This window comes from Pistacia vera, unplaced genomic scaffold (assembly GCF_008641045.1).
Source record: "Pistacia vera cultivar Batoury unplaced genomic scaffold, PisVer_v2 Contig322, whole genome shotgun sequence".
NCBI classification, from domain to species: Eukaryota; Viridiplantae; Streptophyta; class Magnoliopsida; order Sapindales; family Anacardiaceae; genus Pistacia; species Pistacia vera.
In genome coordinates this window covers 106,024-130,037 of record NW_022196138.1, presented here as the reverse complement: position 1 = coordinate 130,037, position 24,014 = coordinate 106,024, and the positions used below count along the sequence as shown (strand labels likewise).

The 24,014-nt window shown below is 33.8% G+C and overlaps 4 protein-coding genes across 6 annotated transcripts; 3 read left to right on the top strand and 1 right to left on the bottom strand.

The window, feature by feature from the left end:
* The first annotated feature begins 985 nt into the window (after positions 1-985).
* Positions 986-8,054, top strand: LOC116137274 (serine/threonine protein phosphatase 2A 57 kDa regulatory subunit B' beta isoform-like). The gene is made up of 2 exons (XM_031422957.1): positions 986-2,574; positions 7,505-8,054. The coding sequence occupies exons 1-2, from the start codon at positions 1,414-1,416 to the stop codon at positions 7,826-7,828; spliced, it is 1,485 nt and encodes a 494-aa protein (XP_031278817.1). The 5' UTR covers positions 986-1,413; the 3' UTR covers positions 7,829-8,054.
* Positions 8,055-9,473: 1,419 nt separating this feature from the next.
* Positions 9,474-13,551, top strand: LOC116137290. Its single transcript, XM_031422977.1, has 4 exons — positions 9,474-9,741; positions 9,854-9,964; positions 12,393-12,461; positions 13,085-13,551. The coding sequence occupies exons 1-4, from the start codon at positions 9,598-9,600 to the stop codon at positions 13,133-13,135; spliced, it is 375 nt and encodes a 124-aa protein (XP_031278837.1). The 5' UTR covers positions 9,474-9,597; the 3' UTR covers positions 13,136-13,551.
* A 317-nt stretch (positions 13,552-13,868) lies between these two features.
* LOC116137303 (transcription factor MYB27-like) lies at positions 13,869-15,607 on the top strand. 2 transcript variants are annotated; one of them, XM_031422988.1, is made up of 5 exons: positions 13,869-14,025; positions 14,163-14,596; positions 14,686-14,815; positions 14,900-14,997; positions 15,088-15,607. In XM_031422988.1, exons 2-5 carry the CDS (start codon positions 14,464-14,466, stop codon positions 15,096-15,098), a joined length of 372 nt encoding a protein of 123 aa, XP_031278848.1. In that variant the 5' UTR covers positions 13,869-14,025; positions 14,163-14,463; the 3' UTR covers positions 15,099-15,607. The 2 variants fall into 2 exon arrangements, with proteins under 2 accessions (XP_031278848.1, XP_031278847.1); XM_031422987.1 differs by having other exon boundaries at positions 13,869-14,596.
* A 2,874-nt stretch (positions 15,608-18,481) lies between these two features.
* LOC116137281 (probable pectate lyase 12) lies at positions 18,482-21,709 on the bottom strand. Of its 2 annotated transcripts, none has more exons than XM_031422965.1 (5): positions 21,307-21,709; positions 20,564-20,859; positions 19,592-20,034; positions 18,860-19,068; positions 18,482-18,664 (listed from the first exon to the last, which is right to left on the bottom strand). In XM_031422965.1, exons 1-5 carry the CDS (start codon positions 21,435-21,437, stop codon positions 18,508-18,510), a joined length of 1,236 nt encoding a protein of 411 aa, XP_031278825.1. In that variant the 5' UTR covers positions 21,438-21,709; the 3' UTR covers positions 18,482-18,507. The 2 variants fall into 2 exon arrangements, with proteins under 2 accessions (XP_031278825.1, XP_031278824.1); XM_031422964.1 differs by having other exon boundaries at positions 20,399-20,859; positions 21,307-21,708.
* Between the last annotated feature and the right edge of the window lie 2,305 nt (positions 21,710-24,014).

Genomic DNA, 24,014 nt, shown 5'->3' with positions numbered 1-24,014 from the left:
GTGACAGGGTATGCACAGTTGCTGGAAAACAACCCACCATGAAATGTTTGGTTTATAACTCATTCAAAGACCTTTAATTTACTGGCAATGCTATACTAACAATTAGTCTCACTCTTACAACTCTTAAGTAACTATTACCAGTTTTTTGTCAATAAATTTTTCAAAATCAGTAAGAAACAAAAACTGTCAGGTAGAGGTTGTGAGCTAACCTTTTATAACTTATGATTATTTGTAAACATAATTTTATGAAATGTTGACCTCTAAAATGAAGTGATAATTTTGTGGGTTACAAAAAGTTTGGAATATGATTGTGACGTAGAACAACCATTTGGTGATGTGAAATTTGGTACATCCATCTTATCTCTACGTACAAATCATCAGCAATTGAAAATGCTATCCACTCCACCCAATTATTTCTTTTTTTTCTTAACATTCCCAAACGATTGATAAATAACAACATTATCTCTTAATTAAGTAAAACACTTGCACATAGTTGACTTCCATCAATTTGCCAATGACTTTGTCCTATTCATTAATTAAACAAACATTAGAATTTTTGTTTTTCTATTTTAATATAATATAACATTAAGCAACTTTTTTCATAATTTAGGGAATTCTTTTTTTTTTTTTTTGTTTTAATTTACCATATGAACTTAAAATTAATTTTGGATCAAAGCTTAATAATAAATCAATTTAAAGGATTCGGCAAATTGGAATCTAGTTCCAAATGATTAAAATTAATTTCGGATTTTATCTCAGATGCTTAAATTTCGGATTTATACAGAATAAATATTTATTAAACAATTTTTATTTTTTTTAAATTTATGATGTTGCCAAATCTTCAATCAAAAGACACGTGTAAAACAAACAAGTAAAAACAAGTAAGAAGCGTGATTGGTAAAGATGAGCCAATTTGTACACAATCAAAAAGCAAAAACAATTAATTAAGATTGTAATAACTGTAATAAAGAAACCTGTTTAATTTTTTTTTTTTAAATTTTTGTTTCTTAATCATCCCCCACTTTCTTCACTACCAATCTTTCTCTAAATTTATCTTTTTCTCTGGCCAGTGTTTTATCTTTCTCTTCAATCTCTGCGATCGGATTAATCGCTGGAATACTCATCGCCGTCAGATCAGCTGGCCGGCATTCCGGTGACCTGTTGCGGATGACTTTTTATTTCAGTGAATCAACTGTCATGGTTCTGCAAATACCGGTACGGTTCTTCTCTAATTTGTCTCTCAGATCCACTGCAATTTTATCCCTGCTAAACAATTGAATCAGAAAATTGATTCAGTAGCTTTGGTTTTGCTTTTTCATTCCATGCACGTCGATCCATCGAAGTTTATAGTCTCCACCCAATCACAATATAAGAACATTCGTGTGTTAGTGGTTTCAAAAATTAGGGTTTTCAATGTTGAAGAAGATCATGAAAGGAGCGCGAAAGCCCTCCAAATCGGATCCTAACGATACGTCTCTTTACGGATTCAATCAGCCTGGGGGTCGAAACCCGGGCCTTAATGTGGTAGTAAATCACGCGTCTCGGGTCGGCCCGGGTCAACAGAGTCCGAGCTCGGGTGGGTCAGGGATGGTGGCGACTCCGCCACCAATGGGTAGCATTGAAGCGCTGCCGCCTTTTCGTGACGTGCCAATTTCTGAACGGCAGAATTTGTTTTTGCGAAAACTTCAAGTTTGTTGTTTTTTATTGGATTTTTCGGATACTTTGAAAAGTGTTCGTGAAAAGGAGATTAAGAGACAGACGTTACTGGAGCTTGTTGATTTTATCCAATCCGGGTCTGGTAAAATCACTGAGACTTGTCAAGAGGAAATGGTTAAAATGATTTCGATTAATTTGTTTAGATGTTTGCCTCCGGCCTCTCATGAAAACACAGGGCAAGAAGTGGCTGATCCGGAAGATGAAGACCCGTATTTGGAACCTTCTTGGCCTCATTTGCAGCTTGTTTATGAGTTGCTTTTGAGATATGTTGTGTCTTCTGATACAGATACTAAGATTGCCAAGAGGTATATCGATCATTCGTTTGTGTTAAAATTGCTTGAGTTGTTTGATTCTGAGGACCCACGAGAAAGAGAGTATTTGAAAACGATTTTGCATCGGATTTATGGCAAGTTTATGGTTCATCGTCCGTTTATTAGAAAGGCAATTAATAATATATTCTATCGATTTATATATGAGACTGAGAGGCATAGTGGTATTGGTGAGCTTTTAGAGATTCTTGGCAGTATAATTAATGGATTTGCGTTGCCAATGAAAGAAGAGCATAAGTTGTTCCTTGTTCGAGCACTTATACCATTACATAAACCAAAACCTGTTACTATGTATCATCAGCAACTGTCTTATTGTATTACTCAGTTTGTTGAAAAGGATTACAAGCTGGCAGATACAGTTATTAGAGGGTTGTTGAAGTACTGGCCTGTGACTAATTGTCAGAAGGAAGTTCTCTTTCTTGGAGAACTTGAAGAAGTGCTAGAAGCTACTCAGGCTGCTGAATTTCAGCGCTGCATGGTTCCTCTTTTTAGACAGATTTCCCGCTGCCTTAATAGCGCTCATTTTCAGGTTTGGGAATAACGCTTAACTTTTTAAGAGCTTCGGTTTTGTTTGCATAGTCATGATTTTGGGTTTCTGATAATTTTCTTTTGGAATCACCTTTATATTGTTTTGGATATTCCTTATTGCAATATATGGAGTTTTTGCTGCATAATAACTTATTGGACTGAAAATTATGACAATTTTTGATAATATTTTACCATTGTTTTTCGTTAAGACTAATGTTGATATTGCTGGTCAAGGTGATTGTGATTCTTCTTTTGGAGTGAGACTAGCTTGATTTTTGAATAAAATTCTATTAGCTTTCACGAATTAACGAGCTTTTTTTTTTGGGAAATCTTGAATAATGTGTTTCAGAGTGGTTTTATAAGTCTCCACATGTTGAACTTTTTAGATAATCATAAGGTGCTTTAGCTGTTTAGGGTTTGATTTGAAGACTCACGGGCCGGGTTTCGTTTTTTTATCAATTCAAATCTGCAGTCTGAATATAGTATTTGGTAATGTGTTGGTTATCTCTAGGAGAAGTTCGCAGTCTATGTATTTTGTTTCCCATATCTTTACCTTAGTTGCTAATTATGGTGAAGTGGTCTTATTTGATATATTGTAGTCTACCTATACGGCATATACACAATGCTTTTGTTTCTTCTAACATATTTTGTAGTCCCATCCTCTTTAAGATGATCTTTTAGATTTTTAATTCTGGTTTGTCAGATTATCAGAGTGCGTTAAGAGTCTTAAGATCACAAATGAGTGATTATGGTAACTTAGCAAGTAGTGGAGACAGAGAAATTGTTTTGATTATGGTATATAGAGGGGGAGATTTGAGAAAAAACTATGTAGAGAATTTTGATATTAAGCTAAAATTTAAAACAATAAAAATTTCAAAGTTTGCTTGCATAGGACGGGTAACATGCCTTTGATAGCCATTTTTGTCACTAAATTTTTATTTTAGTGTTGTTTTTTTAACGTTCACATACACTATGGTTCTCACGTTTGACCTCATAGATTCTAATATTTATGTAACTTGTATAGCCTTACTTTGACTATTGAATGTCAGAAGTCAAAATTATTATCAACAAAAAGCAAGGTTGGTGGGTAGCTATATTGTCAATGTTGTCTGTCAAATCATTTAATTGTTAATAAATGCTTCCTTTACCTTATTAGTTATTACTTTGTTTGAAAAATAGGATAAGACATGAGAAGCTTAAAAGTATCATTAGATTATAGTACCTACATGAGCTCATTTGATATCCCATTAAAAAAGATATATAATTACTGTGGAATCCTGCCTTAAAAAGTCTTTTCATTTTTTTTTTTATTCTTTGTTCATCCATTTCAATTTTTTCCTTTAAGCTATCTTAGTCCAAGCTGTGAAGTATTAGGGGAGAAACAAGGTCTTTCTCTCATTTAACTTTTTTTTTTTTTTTTTTAATTAATTTATCTCTGTATTTTAAAGTAACTTGATTTTTTTGTTTTTTTCCTCTTTTGAGTTGGGGCTTCATTTTGATTATATGTGTGGGAAAGCTCTCTCTAATTTGAGGAAGTATCATTGCTAAATGCTAATCAATGCTATATTTGTTTTACTGTCTTATCTATATGATTCACAGTCAAGCTGTCCGTCATTTGCCTCTATTTTTCCCCAATACTATCAGTAAAGCATCCTATTCTTCTTTTTCTTATCATTTGCCTAGACCTTTTTTCAGTCATTGTTTTGTTTCTTTCAGTGTCTGGTCCAATATTCATTTTTGAACATGATTGGAGTTGACACATACGGCTTTATGATGTGAAGTTCAAATAAAAATTCAAAGAAAATTATTACATATACAAGGATCAAAGGTTCAAATAGACTTACAAAGAGAAGATTTTAGACCATTAATTAAGCAGAAATCAAATTTTAAAGGAGACATCTGAACGAACATAGACCATCATAAAAGCACAAATACAATAAGGTTCAATATTAAATAACTGCAGAAACACAAATTTTAATTCTCATGATTCTCTCTCCACGCATTGAACATTTGTAATGCCAAGTTACCCTTCTATGAAGACCATTGCTCTGATGAAGTAACTTGGCCAGTATTGTCATGATTTGCATAGCTTTCAAAGCATTTGAATTCATTAATATGATACTTCCATTGGTTTGTTTTACGTTTCTCTGCCACTAAGGTTACTGTAGAAGACAAAATAGTTTTTTTATCTGACTTTATGTTTTTAGTGGGCAGAATGATGAACTACGTAGGATTGCCCAGTGTGTCTTCAGATGTCCAAAACAACATTCTTTTACATATATTCTAACGTGCTTCATTTTAAATATTCCCTAAGGTTAACCGATGCAAATCCGTCTCTTTGTTTTGATAAATGATATCTTGCTCCTTCCTCTATATGGCGCAATGAGTCTGCTACCATTTTGTAGGCAACATCAACAATGTAATAACAAAACATGTGAAGAATAAAAAGCAAGACAACAAACTAAAAAAAAAAAAAAAAAAGGTTATTTTAGAAGAAAATAATAAATAAATAAAAACGAGTTGAACTCTTGTTTCTCCCTTGATACTTTATGGCTTAGAGGAAAGAAGTTGGTAATGGACTGCAAAAGATTGAAGAAACAGAAAAATTAGGTGAAATCTTTTGTTAACTTGAGAAGATGAAAAGAGTTTTTGGGCTGGGATTTCAAATCCCTTGTGAATAGAATGTTAACTGAGTCTATGTGGGTATCATATCTCTACTGCCATGGTATTTCTAAGTCATCAAACTATGAAATTAGGATAAGACATGGGATTGGTTTTATCCCGCATTCCGCAAACCAACTTTGAAGTGTATGAAGCATTAAATGAACAATTAATTGATGTGACAGGCCACTTGGACAAATTCGTTTCCCTAGCCTTGTGTTTGTTGATTGACTTCTTACCATTGGATCCAATAGTCAGAATTAAAAGTCTCCCAGTCACATAAAATTTTGGGAGACTGGATGTGAGAACCAATCACTTTGCAACTCAACTTTGAGATATTGAATTTATTTAGCTTTCTAGAACACTAATTTTTATCTCTTTCAACCATGTAAATCGTCGTATACTATATAAGATCAAAAGTTACTTGCAACCTTTTTCAAAAGATCATATTTCTACCGAAAGCTCCAGTGGATGAATCCTGGTTTAGAATTTATCAAAATAGCCAAGTTACAGTTTGTCTTTAACGGTCTCTCTTAAAGACGGTATTTCTACCTAAAGCCCTAGTTCACGAATCCCAGACAAGAATTTATCAAAATAGCTAGAAATAAACTAAATTTTCTAGCTCCTATTGTGTTATATTTATGTTTCTAAAACACCAGGCATTTAAACTGATATAAACAATGAACTGTAGTACATTTTGCACTGTGGATTGTTACAATAGATAATATTTTAGGTCATAAGATCCAGGAAATGGTATGAAAATTCACAAAATGTGTTAATACTTGTGTTGGTAGGTTCCAAGCTTTTGTACACTTTGCAATATTAACTGTATAGAGACTGCTATTGTATGGTAAACAAGACAATTTCAGCTTTAGTTATAAATTTGGGCAAAGAGATCAAGGAGCAAGTAATTTGGTACTAAATGCCCTGATAGTGTGAGGATTAGAATTACATATAAAAATATATTCGACACTTCACAGAAAGATTTAAACCATGAGAAGGATGAATTGATTCTAGGCCTTCTAGGTCCTTCCAAAAGCCAAATCATGTGGGGTTATACAGGAGATTGTGGTTGCAGTTTTGCCCCTTGCGTCTTGTTTTTCTTTCTTTTTAGAATCTTCTATTTAAAAGTAGTTACTCCTTCTTAATTCTCTAATGGAGTAGTCACTGGTCTTTGGTGCTTGTGATTCTGGTCTGAATTTTTCTTTTTTCATATTTATTTTGTGCTACCCCCATTTGATAACCGACTATGAGCAATACCATATTCAACTCATATGTTCATTCTGTTTTTTCTCTTAGTACTTGTCTTCTCCATTCTGCATTGAATATTTCCTATTTGTGAGGATACATTCTTGATTATTATATGTGAAGGATGGACAGATTGCTGTTTCTTCCCAATAAATATTTAATGTGCTTATTTCTTTATTGGCCACTATTCAAGTCCGTAAGAAAATTCTTGTGGCTTTGTTCATTAGCTTTATTCTTACTTTATTGGCCTCCTTTATATCTCAGTCATTTAGCTCAGTTAACAGGAAGGTATCTTGCATTATTCATCAACACTGTGTTTCAGATGATAGTGCATCTTTAGTGCTGTTGTCCTCTTTCATACCTCAATCATTAAGTGCTGGAATGATTGCTCTGGAAGAGTATGAAGACGATATTCTCTTGATGGGTTCCTTAAATTTTAGTGGCTAGGTTTGGAATTGTTTGTTTTATGGCCTCAGTAGGTATGTTTGAGTATGCCAATAATTTATTTTCTCCTGAAGAGTCTTTTTTTACTTGGTCAGAATGGTGATAAATAGTAAATCAAATTCTGCCTTAATGAAGCTTGTATCATTTGTGTAATGCTGTCTTGCATAATGTGAGTGCATACACTTGGACTTTGAAATAATGTTTTTGGATCTACCTTTCAAAATGTTTGGGGGAAGGAATCAGAATAGGACATGTGCATCACACTTATGTTATTGCAGTTGACTGTGATGAAAGTTTGCCCAGGAGTACTTGGGGAACATATAGTCAGATATTGTTTTGCCAGCCCTTAATATATATATGCGGTTTAATGCTACACATATTTTTCAATTTTATCTTCATCATAAACATTGTCCTAAGGGGGTGGTGTATTTTCTGGAAAGGAAGAGAGGTTTGAGGTTTGAGCTTCTATGCGTGTACATTTAGAAGTGTGGGATCGGATGTATGGTGATAAAATTTACTCTTGAATTTTGCAGTTAATAATTTTGTTTAAAGTTTCGCTTAGGTAATTTGCATTGCAGATTGCTGAACGAGCCCTCTTTTTGTGGAATAATGAGCACATTGTGAGCTTAATAGCCCAAAACCGGAATGTCATATTACCTATCATATTTGAGGCATTGGAGAAGAATATCCAGAGTCATTGGAATCAGGCAGTTCTAGGAATGACTGTCAATGTTCGGAAGATGTTCTTGGAAATGGATATGGAATTGTTTGAAGAGTGCCAGAATCAGTATACAGAGAAACAGTTGAGGGCCAAAGAAATGGAAGAACAGCGAGAGTTGACATGGAAGAGACTGGCAGACGTGGCAGCCGAGAGAGGGGAAGAGGATATGGTTACGGCATAACTGTTTGCTCTGAGTCAGATTGCCCACCCTAAAAACATGGATGATGGATGACAATGGATACACTCCCTCCACTTTTTGGTGGTATTCTTTTTTTTTTTTTTCCTCTAAAATTTTCTTCTCTTTTAATTTTTTTTGATCATATTAAAGATATCAGAAAACAGGAGCAGCGTAAAATGTAATTTAACTAGAATGGAATTTGTTAGTAGATGCTGCTGATTAAGAATTATTTGTGAAGGATATGTTGTATTTTTGTTCACTCATATTTGTTCCTTCTATACAGAAAAAGAATATTTTGAGTCACTTAGTTTGTATTATCACTTATAAATTAGAATTCTAGTTTTCAGATAGTTTGTGGGCAATTACAAAATCGGTGGTTTTGTTTGAAGAGTCAGAATTTTGTGGCTTTTGGATTCGTGATTGTTTTACGCTTCAGAAAATTGAGAAAAAGCAAGATGGAGAGTTGAGTAGATCAAGTTATAAATCCCCAAAACAATGCAAAATTTTAATTATATTTTTGGAAAAACAATGCAAGTTATGGTACAAATTACAATATTTGTTGCTGAGATTAATATATATTCAAAAAATGAGGTTCTGGTAATGTAGTCTATCGCATATAAGAATATTCAACTTATAAAATCTATTAATAAATTAAAAAAATATAAGTATAAAAAAGTTATAAATATATTTCACATGTAGTAGTTTTAACTTTCTATCATTCATTTGAAACACATTAGTATATATATCTTATGAGTAATATTAGTCTTATAAAGAGGCATACAAAGAGTTAAATTCAGCCCTTGAAAGAAGGGAAAAAGAGAGAGAGAAAGAGACAATCATGAATTTCAAGGACTGGATTTGACTCTTTGTATGGTTCTTTATATGCCTTTTTGTAAGGTTAGTATTACTTATATCTTATTGGAATAGAAAAGATTTGTCTTTAAACCCTAAGAAGTTGGTTTGACGAGGAAGGAGGTTTGCTCTTTTTTTTTTTAATTTAACTTAATTTACAATCTTTCCTTTCTTTTCAAATTTTATTTGCTTGTTATTATTCTTCACAGAAGTCAAAACTATGTCCAGCATTCCAATTTGATAATTATAGCGTCTTTTACTCTTACTAAATCGGATAACCATGACACAGACTAATGATAATGGAAGTAAAACCCAAAACCAGGTGTTAAATAAGAAACAAAAGTACAACTTTGTAAAGACACATTTTTCACAAGACTGAGTAGCTAAAAACATGCAAGCCAATTTTATAACTTCAAAGTTAATTAAGGAAAAGAGAGAGTGTTTTAACTGTATGGCATTTATGTAAATTTATTATTTAAAAAAATAGTCAAAATTGTTGGAAAATAAACTCTCAAACACAGGTTGGATGTTTTAAAACCGTTATTAAAAACCCTTTAAAATTGCTATGGTAGTTTACTCTCAAAACCGTAACGATGGTTTACCCTCATAATTGTTACCATAAAACTTCCAAGCAAACTTTTAAGTTTGTAAAATGTTTTATGGATTTTAGAGATTAGTTAAGTATGCAAATTGGTATGAACACCTGATTATCAAAAAAATAATAATAAATAAAAAAAAATTGTCCAAGAAAAACAACGCAACATGACAACATCCTATCCACTAATAAAATTAAACCCGTAAACAAAACCCGCAAAATTTCACCAAAATCAAACCCCACACCCATCCAAACTTCTGTTTCTCATAATCTTATCTAATCCCCAACACAAGTACTCTAAATTTTCCATTTCTTTTCAGCTTTAATGCCGAAAAAAGGAGGGGCTGCACTCCAAAAGGATGTGCCGTGGAGGCAATCTTCCGCGAAACCTCTTCCCAAAATCCACCACTCTCCTATTCTTCGTCTTCCCAATACTCCTTACTCTAATTACGCTCTTTCCGTCACCAAGGTACTTTTTTTTTTTTTTTTTTATAATTTTTTTTGAAGCTTTTATAACTTATTTATTTGCATGAATTTAATATGGATTTTTCTTTTTCTATCTTTTTTAATTTTTATTGCAGCATCCTAATCCTGTAGGAAGTGGGTTGGCTACAGATGCTATTGTGGAAGCAGCTGGTCCTGATTGCATCGTCCCTGGACAAATTAAACCCATCAGATTACTCGGTCTCAAGGTAATTATTCTATTTTAGTCTTCTTTTGTTATTTCATTTGTTGTTTTTAATTCTCTTTTTTTTTAACTTATTACTGTTTCATATGGGTTCAACTTTGCTATTGGGTTCTCATTCAGCGTGGCCAATTCTATGTTTTACATCTTATGATTCTGTTAACAGAATTTTAACTTGAATGTTATTGTTCTTTTGGTCATTTTTCTTAATATAGTTTTACAACAAATCCCTCGCCCGCCTTCAAGCGGATTTTGGTTCTACTCTGGTTTCGGAAACTAAATAGTGTGGAAATTTAATTAAGCATATCTCTCCTCCAAGCAATATGAACAAGATTCATATTCTTTAATTTGAGAGCTTGACGAGCCTCTTTTAGTCTTTATTGTCTCATCATAAAATTTCCCAAACGAAATTCATGGGAGTATAATCAATTCACAATTCAGAGGTCTTTTCCCTCAATCTACACTGTTGAAAACAGAGAACAAAGCATATATCATTTCTTTTTTCTTTTTCTTTTTCTTTTTTTTGGACAATTGACTCAGAACACAGAGGAATAATGATTCATTGCCAAATTTTCTTTTGTTCTCTGCTCCCTATTTTGTACATTAAGGCAAGAGACATTTGTGCCGTAAATTGGTTATATCCCTATCAATTTTGGTACTAGAAGTTTCTGCGAGATTATTGAAGACTAAAAGTGACGGCGGAATGTCGCAAGAAACCCAATGTTGACGATGTTGGAAACCCACTATGGATGCCAACCGTGGTGAGATTAGAAAAAACCCCACTATAGGCCACCTTGGTTGGCTAAACCAAGGATAACTATAACTTGAAAAGAGGAAGAGAAGCAAATGCTTATTCAAAGATATATTTATTAATACTTCTAGGGTGATTACAAAAGACAAAGTAAGAGTTTATTTATAGCCCACCAAGTGAAAGGCTAAGACTTATTTTTTCCATGTGGGACAAAAACAAAAGTCAACATAACATAATAATAATTTTTTTCTCTTCTTCTTTGCTCCTGCGTCATTCTTCCAAGGTTGGAAGAGACTCGTCGTCGAGTTCCATGTCTTCATCTTGTTTTCTGTAGTAAGGAGACAAATCCACAACGTTGAAAGTAGCAGAAACTCCATAATCTCTAAGAAGCTCAATCTTGTACGCATTATCATTAATACGTTTCAAAACTTAGAATGGTCTATTAGTACGAGGAGACAACTTTGTACGAGACTTAAGGAAACGTTATTTCCTTAGATGAATCCATACTAACTCTCCTTCCTTGAATTTAGCCGGTCTTTTGTGCTTGTTGACTTGTTGTTGATACTTAGCATTCTGATGAAGACTCTTGTCTCGAACCTTTTCATGAAGCTTCTTGATCTGTTTGGCATGCCTATCAGTGTCAGCACTGAATTCACGAGTAGTGGGTAATGGTGAGAAAATCTAAAGGACTAAGAGGGTGTTTTAACGTTTGCTGATTTGTCTCCTTACTATAGAGAACATGATGAAGACATGGAACTCGATTGTGAGTCTCCTCCAACGTTAGAAGAATGACGTAGGAGCAAAGAAGGAGTGAAAAAAATTATTATTATGTTATGTTTTGACTTTTGTTTTTGTCTCACATGAAAAAGTAAGCCTTAGCCTTTCACTTGGTAGTCTATAACTAAACCCTTACTTTGCTTGTTCATATTGCTTGGAGGAGAGATATTTATTCTTTTATTGAATTTCGCACTGTTTAGTTTCCCACAACTGGATCCATTTGCTACATGAACTTGCTTTTATATATGATGCAAGCAATAAATGGACGAGATCGAACTTGTAAAATAGCACATTTAACTTGTAATAGAATATACTCAGTACTGGTGAGATAAAAATACCTTGAAACAAGATTTTGTTATTATTGGTTGCTGTCTTTGTTGTTATTCCGGATATTGATTTGCTGTTGATGGCTCTTGTTTGTTTGGTGGTTCAAATACAGAAATATGTAATTGTTAATTGAAGGCAATTTGATATATGTGTAGAAAGAGATTTAGCCTTTAAAACCTTTGGTTTGGTGGTCATTTATGAAATTTTCCGTTTGTCTTCTGTGGAACATCTACTGGTTTCTGTAACAGATGTGAATGCATAGTTCTCTTTATTGTTTTTCGTGGTCATTTTATCTATACGATTTTCCTTTTGAAAGGTTGTAGTTGCTTCTTATGCTTGGACTTTTTGTTTCATGTTCTTTTGAAGATCATATGCTGAGTTATCTTACATAATGCAGTTACTTAGGGAGAACCTTTACCATACACTGGTTTTTCATTGTTCTAATTATGCTGGCATGACCTTTTATTTTTGGTCAAGTATATATTACTGAAAATTGCTGTTTCTATTTTTGCTCTTATTCTTTTCCTGTATGTTTTCTGTTTCATCCTTACAAGTTTTTTTCCTTTCCTGCATATGACAGGTTTGGCCAATTGAAGTTGACCTTAAATTTTTAGAACCAGTTGGACGAGAACTTAAGCTGCTTGGAAAGGTAACTCTCCCTGATTTTAGATTCTTTCTGGGGTATCTTAACGTATTTTTTTCCAAGTGAACATGTACTATGTATTTTATATTCATTGTGGAGCGAAGATTGTATGGTTATGCTCAATTATAGAACTGCAGATCTCTAAATATTGTATTAGATCATCCAAATATTTTTTTGAATAATAATGAACTCATCGGAGGAGCGAAAAGGAAAGGACTCTTTCCTTGCTTCCATCTGATGTGATACCCTTCTGCTTTGGCTTGGTACAAATACATCTGCATGTGATTATTTTATAGGCTATGGATTAGTTGGATGATCTTATATGCCTGTATGATTTAGCAGACTTTAACTGATACAGATGGTCTTTTAGGCCTCTGTACGAAATATCAACTATAATTTAACATCAAATATCAGTCTTGTAATAGAAGATTGATATCATTAGCCTAATCGTACTCCTATCCCTGACTGCAAGTAAACACACATGAGATGCTTCTCATATATGTTTTGATTGTAATACTTTTTGTAATTTTGTTTGCTGTAGAAATTTTTTATTCTTTCATGAATAAGGCATGTGAATTTGCATAACCGTTGGAGTTTCATATTCGATTTTATTGTTGCTCTGTATGCAGTTCATGGATGATGCTGTCAGCCTCATGAACAAATCCTTCATAGATCGGTAGTTGCTTCAGATTTTTAGTTGTTAAGAGAGCAGAACTACAGCCTGAGTGTTCTGAACCATTTTTGCTATGCAGAAGTCTAGCCGAGCAGAGTGACTGTAGATAAAATTTTCTTCTGCCCTTAATGTTTCTTCCTTTAGATCAAATAATTTCTTGGTCAAAAGATGGATGTGGACATATGGAGGTTGAAGTTTCTTCAGTGTTTCGGGTCATTTTTGTCTTGTGGACTTATTTACTATGACTGGAATCATGGATCTGTATACTTTCTTAAATTTGAATCAAATATTATAATGGAGTTTTCGAATTTTTGACATTTTCAATAAGTTGCATGGATTGCGTTGCATTGTTCATGTCTGATTGATCAACTGCTTCTGGTCTTAATATATACTCATCAACACACTGAAAGAGGTTAAACACAAATGAATAACAGTGTGTCCCAAGTTTGTATTCTGATTTTTAGAACCCGAGAAATGTNTGCATTGTTCATGTCTGATTGATCAACTGCTTCTGGTCTTAATATATACCCATCAACACACTGAAAGAGGTTAAACACAAATGAATAACAGTGTATCCCAAGTTTGTATTCTGATTTTTAGAACCCGAGTAATGTCATCACTCGGATTTTGAAAGAAAATTATACAAATGCTATCTTGGATAATGTCGTGCTTCAGCTACTTTCTCATATAATGTCTTTCCACTCATCACGAAATCAGATAACTGCTCTGATGATAGCTGTTCCAGGAGTTGAGCAAGTATGTATGAGAAACAAATAAACAAGATGATCTTGTAATGAACATAGGAGCTAATGCTACTGAGCCAGCCAGCACACCAGTAGAAGAGAAAAAGGAGATAATATATGATAAGTGGGATGATGCTATCTGATGAAACTAAGGGTAAATCTAGATGGAGATTCAAATTCTGGTTTTCTGTCCAAAACTCGTATCCATATCCATATCCATATCCTGTCTCTTTTCTCTTTATTAGTCAATAATTTTACAAAATATTGCATTTATGCTTTAATAATTGGCAGATACACAATAGCTATCCGCAGTTTGTAGTTGAAGCAAAGAACAACCTATGCATGTAAACGTAGGATGATGATGCAAAGAAGGGAGAAAGAACTCCGTACATAAATTGAATGATGACCTCATTAAAACCTTATTTGAGTTATGTAGGCCAATGGTGGAGTTCCCACAAACTAGTGTTCTCCAACTATGGATGCCATGTAAGATTTTCTGGTCACTGTTTCTTTTGCTATCTTTACCCAACTTGTTCCAGCTTGTATAAGAAGGCTTCAACCTCTCTTGAGTTTGCCACAATTCACAGCAGGAATGGCTTCCCAAGCAGCTATGCAAGGAGAAAAAATGCGCAAGGGGCCTTGGCACGAGGAAGAAGATGAGGTGCTGATAACTTTTGTGACCCTTTTGGGGGAGCGAAGATGGGATTACTTAGCTAGAGCATCAGGTACAGAATCAGGAGGATAGAAGTAAAAGAAGATTCATCTATATTTTATGAAATAAACTTACTTATTTCTTAAGTTTTTTGACTTGCAGGTCTAAAAAGGAGTGGTAAGAGTTGCAGGTTGCGATGGTTGAACTATCTTCGTCCCAATATTAAGCATGGTGATATAAGCATTGAGGAGGAACAAATCATCCTTCAACTTCATCAGCAATGGGGTAACAAGTAAGATTCTTTCTTATATTATTTCTGAAGTTATAGACTAAGTTTCAGTGGGGATTTTTCTTAACTAGATTCTCGTGTACCTAGGTCAAGAATTGCGCAAAGGTTGCCTGGAAGAACTGATAATGAGATCAAGAACTACTGGAGAACTCATCTAAGCAAAAAAATGCAAGCTCAACGAGAAGGTACCGAGCTACAGGTTTCTTCTGCTGCTTGATATGATTGCTATATTAGCAATTAATATCTATCCTAATCACTATGACCTTTTTCTACAGAAAACTTTTAATGTGGAGGAAATAATTCTGAACAAGATTTCATGTTTCAGAAAGTTGATTTTGATGTCCAAAAATACGAGCCTGATGACCACCATATTCTTAAGGATGCTGCAGGAACTGGGAACACCTCTTTCGATGCATCTGAGTGTTCAAACTTTGGAAATACAATTTCACCCTATGAAGCCAGATTATTAGATTGGATGACGGAGTTTTCAAGTGATGAAAGTAACATAACTCATCAAGAGAATAGTATAGAGTCAAATTATTATTACCAGACAAGAATTTCTGATGATACTGACGTATGGGGTTGGTCAGGCTCCATCTGGGATATGAACTAAGCTGACACTGGAAGTTAATATCTGAAATGTGAATAGAAAGAATTTGCAAGCTGTAAAACAAGGCTTGTTTATGTCACCATTCAAGAATTTGTGTAAATCCGAAGTTCCTTTCCTCTCTCATTCTCTAAAATATTCATTTCTGTTCTCTTTTCTGCTTGATTCATCACCAGAAGTTGAGAAGTATTCACATTCCTGCAAATTGCTTTTTATTCACATAAGAGATTTGAGTATAATTTCATATATTATGAAGAGGGTCGCAGCGCATAATTTCATTTGAATATTGATAACACGTGTAGGTGTTACTGTATAATTGATTTGGATATGCTTTTTCTTGGTAATCAAACAACTGAAGATATCATTTTATATCAGCATTATTGTGATACATATCATATCGTTAATTAAAAATTGGGTATAATTCATGATTTTAAATACATTTCCTTCATTAATTAATATGTTAAAAATGATTAAATTAACTCTTTTTATATAGGATAAAAAAAAGAAATACTGTAAAACCTCTTTATAAAGAAATACTCTATATAGGAATAATCTTTATATAATCATAAAAAATTATAGTCCTAACTTAGGATAGTTATAAATAAGAATAAACTCTACATTGTAATAATTTATAATTTTTCTAATTCCCGTCTTAAGAAAATTGTCTCTACATAATAATAATTGTATGTATATTACACAAAATATATATGCTAAGTTACATTAAATGTTTAAGATAAAATAAAATATTTATCTAAAGTTGTTTAGGACAATAATCTATGTTTTAGAGTTGTTATCACATCTTTTAACTTACGTGTACAAAAATAAATCACTAGTATGTGCACCTTCTTGAAGTGAAAAATATTTCTAGCTTCTCAAGCATATTTAGAGCTTCTTGACACGATTTTTTTTGTATTTCGGTACTATCATCCTCAGGATGATTTTCTTTCTCTTCTTGTTTAATTGTAGTAATGACCACTATAATAATGAATTGAAATCACAATATATAAAACGTGAACTATAAAATAGAAATCAAAATAATAATGTTTATAACTACACATTTATTAAATTATAACCTCCTTATAGTAATAAATTAATTTGATTATTCCATTATGACCGCATAAAAGTTTCACTTATATACATTACTCTTAATCTTTTAAGCTGGATTTGTTTTGATAAACCTTGGCTTCCTCAATACTACTTGTGATGGTTCATCAATCATCAGTAATGTCCAATGAGAATTTTAAGTGCTGAGCTATTAATAGTATCTGTAACATAAGATCTCTCTCAGGATCTTTTGATCAGAAAGGGGAGCTTAATTGGTGCTTAACAGAGAAAGCTTGCATACGTTTATATGTTTATTTATTTTAATAAATCTTTAAAGACATTTGAGTTGGTAGTGTGTGATAAAAAACAAATTAGCAGAAGATAATATTATCCATCTGGCAGGTGATGAGGTGGGAACAAGTTGCATAGCTTAAATGACATTAACTTAACTACAAGACACTGGTTTTTAATGGAAACAATATCACATAATCCTAAATCTCTTTACTTTTTTAGATTCTGAGAACTTGAATTTGGTAGCAAAACCTGCCCGAACTACATCATCACCTTCTATATTTGTCCACAAACTAATGATTATATTTTGATTTTCATATTTGTAGATTAGATTATATATATGGATTATATAAAGTACAGAAAAAGCCGCCACACACAGATAAGCTTCAATATTTAAATGAGCAAGAACTACTTATGAGTTATGAACTACTCCAGTCATATGCATACGTCAAAGCAATAAAATTTTATTATTTTAAAAGATATCAATAATATTGATTACTAAGATAAATAAAAGAGAATAATCGGATACATGAACAATGAGGTAACTCCATTATACAAGGAACTTTCTGTTTCTTCAATTAACTGGTGGTTTAAATATAAGCCCATTGAGAGAGATCCTACTAAAAAGTGGCACTTATCTTATACGGTGGAGACATAATATTCTGAGATAATTAGCAATACTCCCTCTTTAATGAAGTAATAGAGAGTAATATGAAACCAAAAACAATAAACACACACAAACCACAAATTAGTAAATAGAAAGAATAGTACACACGATTTATTTTGGTTCATCCAATTAACATGTTATGTCTAGCAAAGTCAATATTATTGTAATACTATCTCACTTTTCTCATTTACAATGAATAAAATTTGCCCTATGATTTGCTATCACACTTATACAAGAGAAAAATATGTTTATATACTAGATTTGAAAGACTAAAACCTAATATTATAAGGATTCATATTCTTAAACCCAAACCAAATAATGAATTAATAACTTAGATAAATCCTTCAACGGAACCCCCAAATGCATTTGCATGACCCCTTATTCTTGAAGTGGTCGACAACTCTTAACATTTAATATTTGTTGATTGTGGATTAATTAATCTAAATCTTATTAGCCTTAGTAATCCAAGTCCTTATGCATACATATCTGTTTTTTGACCCTCAAATTGATTGGCTACTTTACAAGAAAGCAACTCTCACTTTAACTCAAATCAAAGACTTAATATCTTTTTATTAAAAGTTTATGTAATGTTGGATTTTATGATACTTGATAATATAGATTTGGTTAAGAAATCTATCTTGAGGTGCATGTTCATCTTGTCCAATATGCCAAATAGATCAACACTTGATGAAATTCTTGCTTAAAATTGTCTAAGGTAACCCTAAGGGTTGGCCTGGCGGTCAACGAGGTTTGCTCACTTTTTTGAGTTTCTGGATTCAAACCTTGAGGCTACCTATCACAATAACATTGTGGTTTATTTGATCATTTGGACTTATATGATGTTCAATGAACTCTTCGAATTTATTGGGCTTATAGGGTGTTTAATAGACCTTGAGAATTGGTTAAGATGCGAGTAAACTGTTCCGGATACCTGGTTACAAACAAAAAAAAAAAAAAAACAAAAAAAAAAAATTGTCCTAGGTTATGTTTACAAAAGCTAACAGACTACATTAAAATTTTCCCAGACTTGTCTTGTCAAGAGATGGAAACTTAAAAGAGGAAAGAAAATCAGTGCTTAGTTTCTTGTCATAGCATGAATGTGATGGATGAAGAATACAAGAATAAGAAGCAAGACAATGCAATTAAAGCAGAAGTTGAGGAAGGCATCGGTTGTTTGCTGCTTCCTGCCCCGAATCCGGTTTCGTCGCCGGGTCCTCTGCTCCACATTCCCAGGTTGTTGTCCCTGCTCATTCATCCATTACACATTTATTCATCAATTTTTAACTAATGATGGGTGAATAATGATAATTCCAAAAGCTGAGGGGGTGAAGAAAATTGAGAAAAAGAAAAAGGGAGAAAAAGTTAGAAAAAGAAAAAGGGGGAAAAGCAAGAAATGGGGAAGAGAGAAAGAAAAAGAGGATGTAAAAATTACTGTTACCTGCCACCAACACCAAGAACACCAGCATGCCAAGTGAGTTGCACAATAAGATCAGCTGATTTAGGCTCCACACTGAAAGCTTTTTCATATTTCACCTCAACTCCAGCACCTGATGCCACAAAAAATGCACCATTCACCATTATGTCTCCTTCTGATCTCCAATTCCAGCCCTTCCATTGTCCCTCTCCCGTGTCCACTCTCTTTGTCACCTGCACCACAACCCATGTTCATTAATCAGATCTATCTATTAACTTCAATTATTTTACCTACTTTACGAGTCAAATAGTTAAATTACAAAACATTTGTGTCTAAAAATCAGGATCCTCTCTTGATAAAAATTTCTACTTAAACAAATAAACGTTTGTGATTAATAGTTACGAAATATGAATGTATTATACAAATAGATCTGAACCATAAACAAGTAAAAGCTTGTATAAGTATCTTAGTTCCTTAATTTATCACATTATATCCTTTATTCCTATAGTATGCCAGTATTTACCTCTCATCAAGGCTTGGTTTAATTGCAATCAATGAAAATTTTCCTTTTCTGAATAGTGGTTCATAATTAGTTTATATTTGACTATGCTGTACCAAAACTTCTTCAAAATTTCAAGTGAGACCCCACCTTGAGAGGAACTTTAATTTTCGGTGATTTGACAGTAGGCCAATCAATTTCTCCTACTATCAAAAAAGCATAAAGGAAAATTAAACGTAGAAAAATTGATATTATACCTCCTTAGCATTGGGATTCAAAGGTGCACTGTAGCGATTTCCTTGACTATTAATGGTAGGACTACCACTTCCACCAATTGCATACATTTCCCATTTTGTATAATCATTGTTCACTACATGAATGTATCCCCTTCTGCATCTCGGCATTCTCTGCACGAGCTTCTCTCCGAAGTGATTAAACGCTATTGTCACTTGCATTCCTGTGTCCGGCGAGTAGTCATCACTGTGACCAAGCAACATTACTTCATTGTGATGAGAAAAATAATTGTTTGATATTGTGATTCCTGTGGAACCCATCACGGCATCAATCAGACCGTCCTTGCAATGAGACAGTGAACAATGATCAATCCATATGTCTTTGGACCCGAATATGGAGATCCCATCACCGTCCGATTCTGTCCGCCACCCGAAATGTGTTGGACTTGAACGTACATTAGCCTCTCCTGTGTTATAAATTCAGAAGTTTGAATAAGAATCACTAATCCTGGTGGGATTTTGGAGAATAATGTAAAAATCTTAAGAGTTACTTTGAAATTTTTTAAGTTCATTGGATTCTTATTCTCTGGATTCTCTGGACCCCTCACAATTATCAACATCTACTTAGCCAAATACTAAAGCTTATCCAAAGCAATAAAGCATCCAATATAAGGTTGTGTGTAATATAATGCTATTTGACAGATTTTATAGGCATATATACGGATTGTTTTATAACCAAGAAACATTTTTCAAAAGCAATGTTGTGAGGATTTACTTTAAGATTTTATACCCCATGAAAAAGTGAGGTTTTTAACTTAAAGCAAGTTCTACCTGACTGAACACAGTGGTGAATATGAATGTTGTGAATGATGACATTGCTAATATACTGCAATGTAATGCAGCCACCGCCGGTAATGTGGACATTAGCGCCGCGGCCGTCGAGGGTCTTGTAGCTATTAAAGATGAGCTCCTGAGATAGTTTTATGTGCATGTTACCTGGGAACACAATCCACAGAGGTTGGGTCTGTATTACAGCATATCTTAGCGTGCCTGGCTTTGGAGTCACAGCATCATCATCAGAAGAATCAGTGACAATATAGTATTCACCATTTTTGCCTCCCATTGCATACTGGCCGAACCCAATGGCGCAATCGGCTAGCCGCTGGCGGTTGTTGGCCCAGTCTGGGTCACACTTCCAGCAGTCGTCTACGGGGTTGCCTTTAAAGCATGAGGATTCTTCCTTTTCAGAAATTTGTAGCATTTGCCTTCTTGACATTGAAGCGTTTACTCTCCTGCATTGCAAATATGTGGAATCATTAGGCAAACTGAGTCACACCTTACCAAAACAAACAAAAATTATTACAAAGAAATAGGAAAGTATAACAAGAAACAAAATGCAGGACAGCCAGAACAACCCAGAACTCAAAGCATGAGAATGTAGTACAGAGCTGGACCTGGAACACTAGAAAACAGAGTTTCCAGGCACACATTTTTTTTTAGAATCTAGAAATCTCAGCACGTTGCTTCGTAAGCCCGGCTTTGAAACTGGATCCCTCACCAAACCCTGTAATCTTTGGGAAATGGGAAACAATGGCCTTTGGCCATGTAGGTGCACATTTTGACAACTTAATTATACAAACAATGGAGGGTGACCCCAGATCAAAAATGCTGAAAAACAAAGAGTTTCGTGAAAAAAAAAAAAATTAAGGTGAGAGTGCAATAATGGTGCGACATTGTACCTGTGGAGTTCTTGAACAACTTCTTCAGGATTGGGGTGGGGAGTAGGAAAAGTGAGGTTGAGCATTGCTCTACCAAGTGGGAAAAATGAGCTCAAAAGAGAGATTAGGACAATGCAGGTGCTGCGAAACATTGTTGCAGAAGAATACAGTGAGATGCGACTTCACTCTTGAGAGTTAATTGAGATGTTGGTATCTTTTTAGTGCACGGTAACATGCATTTTCTTTAGAAGATTTTGTTTAATAATGAGCACTAATGCAGACTTATGAGTTATGAGTAGAAAAGAAACATAACTTTGTCTTTGTGTTTTCTTCTTCTCTCACCCAACCATCTTACAGTCTTGAGTGACCCTGTAGGAGCAGTTGATTTATAATCATGGTAATAATGGACTTTTGACATTCACTTAATGGAATTAAAAAGAAAAAGCAACTCAGAGAGAGAAAGAGAGACTGTATCTCCACTCTCAAATCTGAGAATCCGCCTAATCTCAGGGGAAGCGGTCTCAAAATTTCTTTTTAGGCATAGGGAGGCTTTAGTAATTCCACATTACTATAACTTCTTGTAAATTTTCTTTTAAGGTTAATTTCTCTGATCTTCTTCTGCTCCTTCAACGTAAATATAAATTCATGCTGCATGGCAAAGAACTTATAATTCTGTCTTTCTTTTAGCCATTAGTCGAGAAATTTACTGTACCATAATGGTATTCTCAATAAGTAACACAAGTCAAAACATGAATGTTATTAACCACTAACCATGTGGTTGGATGATAAGATTTTAACAATCTTTGTGAATTACGCAAATGTCTTATAAACTATTTTAATTGAGGTGTGCACAAACATTCATTGATTGCAGTATAAATAATATGATACTAATGTTACTCTAGATGTTTTTCATTAATTGAGGTGAATTTGTAAGTTAGAAAGGATAGAGAATGTTCCTTATTGGTTACAAAAGGTTACATTACATGGATTACAAGCATTGATTCTCTAAACTTAAAATAAATGGATTTTATTAAAAGAAGCTTCATTATATGATAATGAAACACCAAAATGGATAATATGAAAATTCCAAACTTGAAGATTAGAGATCCTATACTTAAAAAGGAGTAAATGCCTTTTCCCACCCAAGGTTTGCCTTAATAACACTTTTTCACCCACAAAGTTTCAAAATACCAATTTACTACCCAAAGTTTATGTTTTGTTTATTACATAGAATACACTTTTTGATTCGATAGTGAACGGAGAGCAAAATCGGTCCAGACTGTTAGGGCTTTTGAAGAAGAGATGTTGGTAAGTCTTTTAGTGATGGAAGGTTGGAATCTAACTTGAGAGGGGGTGGTTGTGCTTTCCACAAGTTGCTCGATTTCCGACGATTAGTGAGGTTGACAGGGGCACGATTGAGGGGTTTTGGTTAGTGATGATCGAGGAAGAGAATGGTGGTGGTGTAGGGTCATAATGATGTCGAATCGACTAACGATTAGTCAAAATGTAAACTTTGGATAGTAAATTGGTATTTTGAAACTTTTTGGGTGCGAAAGTATCATTAAGCCAAATCTTGCGTGGGAAAAAGTCGCTTACTCTTAAAAAAGTGATGTTTTTAAATTATGGACCCGTAGAAATGAAGTGAAGATTCCATTTCTACCCGCCGAATCCGGGAACAATGGAGCGCTAATATTCATCTACTTTTTACGGGCACTGGGGACAACTCAAAGAAAAAAAAAACCATATTATTATTGACCACCTTCTACTTCATCTTCTGTTTGCCCTTTCCTTTTTAGGGTCCCTCTTTAACTATCTTTTCCAATACAAATCTATCTAAAGGATTATTGGATATTTGGTTTAATTCATCAACGAGTAAACGACTTTTTCCTACCCAAGATTTGTTTTAATGACATTTTTCCACCTAAAAAGTTTCAAAATTTCACTTTTTTACCCAAAATTTATATTCTTTTACTACCCAAAGCTGATTCTAACCGATTCCGATGGCAAAAATTTTATCTGTCACTACTATTTGAACCCCCTCTCACTTCGACACCTGATTTCTCATTGATTATTAGCCATCGTAAAGCTAGAATTTCTTGTTCTTAACTGATTTCTAGCTGATTCTAACGACGAATATTCAATTGATCACTACCATTCGATCCACCAGACTCCACTTTACAAAACCTCTCTCACATTGGCTCCTGATAACTCGTCAAACGCTGGCTAAGAAAGTGAAATGTATTTTAGATATTAATGAAATATAAACTTTGGATGGGAAAATGATATTTTGCAACATTTTGGGTGGGAAACGTTCATTAAGGAAAACCTTGGGTGGGAAAAAGTCGTTTACTCTTCATCAACAGCTTCTGGGTTTGGCAAGGCACCCAAACCCAATGCTATGAAAATCTAACAATAAAAAAAAAAAAAAAAAAAAAAAAAATTATTAATATATTTGAAACAATGTAGTTGAAAAGCAAATGTGTTCATATTTCTTTCCTCTACAACATGTAAAGTAGAATACTCCCTGACTACAAAAGACAGAAGGATTTGAAAAATGGTGAATGGGTCCCCTTCCCTTGATTAAATGCTGAAAAATGCACCGATTGCATACACCTTTGGGAATCTAATTAACGAATTGGATTAATTAGTGATGCTTCAAAGCATTATTCATTGCACTTTCAACATTTCATTATCACTTCATAAAAAATTGATTTAATAAAATGTATCTA

Coding starts and splice junctions, on each gene's coding strand:
- LOC116137274 (XM_031422957.1), top strand. CDS start 1,414: ATGTTGAAGAAGATCATGAAAGGAGCGCGAAAGCCCTCCAAATCGGAT. Junction 2,575..7,504: donor TTAATAGCGCTCATTTTCAG/GTTTGGGAATAA, acceptor TTTGCATTGCAG/ATTGCTGAACGAGCCCTCTT.
- LOC116137290 (XM_031422977.1), top strand. CDS start 9,598: ATGCCGAAAAAAGGAGGGGCTGCACTCCAAAAGGATGTGCCGTGGAGG. Junction 9,965..12,392: donor TCAGATTACTCGGTCTCAAG/GTAATTATTCTA, acceptor TGCATATGACAG/GTTTGGCCAATTGAAGTTGA. Junction 12,462..13,084: donor AACTTAAGCTGCTTGGAAAG/GTAACTCTCCCT, acceptor CTCTGTATGCAG/TTCATGGATGATGCTGTCAG.
- LOC116137303 (XM_031422988.1), top strand. CDS start 14,464: ATGGCTTCCCAAGCAGCTATGCAAGGAGAAAAAATGCGCAAGGGGCCT. Junction 14,597..14,685: donor TTACTTAGCTAGAGCATCAG/GTACAGAATCAG, acceptor TTTGACTTGCAG/GTCTAAAAAGGAGTGGTAAG. Junction 14,816..14,899: donor CATCAGCAATGGGGTAACAA/GTAAGATTCTTT, acceptor TCGTGTACCTAG/GTCAAGAATTGCGCAAAGGT.
- LOC116137281 (XM_031422964.1), bottom strand. CDS start 21,437: ATGTTTCGCAGCACCTGCATTGTCCTAATCTCTCTTTTGAGCTCATTT. Junction 19,069..19,591: donor TGAATCCCAATGCTAAGGAG/GTATAATATCAA, acceptor GTTGTGGTGCAG/GTGACAAAGAGAGTGGACAC. Junction 18,665..18,859: donor GTTCTTGGTGTTGGTGGCAG/GTAACAGTAATT, acceptor ATGAATGAGCAG/GGACAACAACCTGGGAATGT.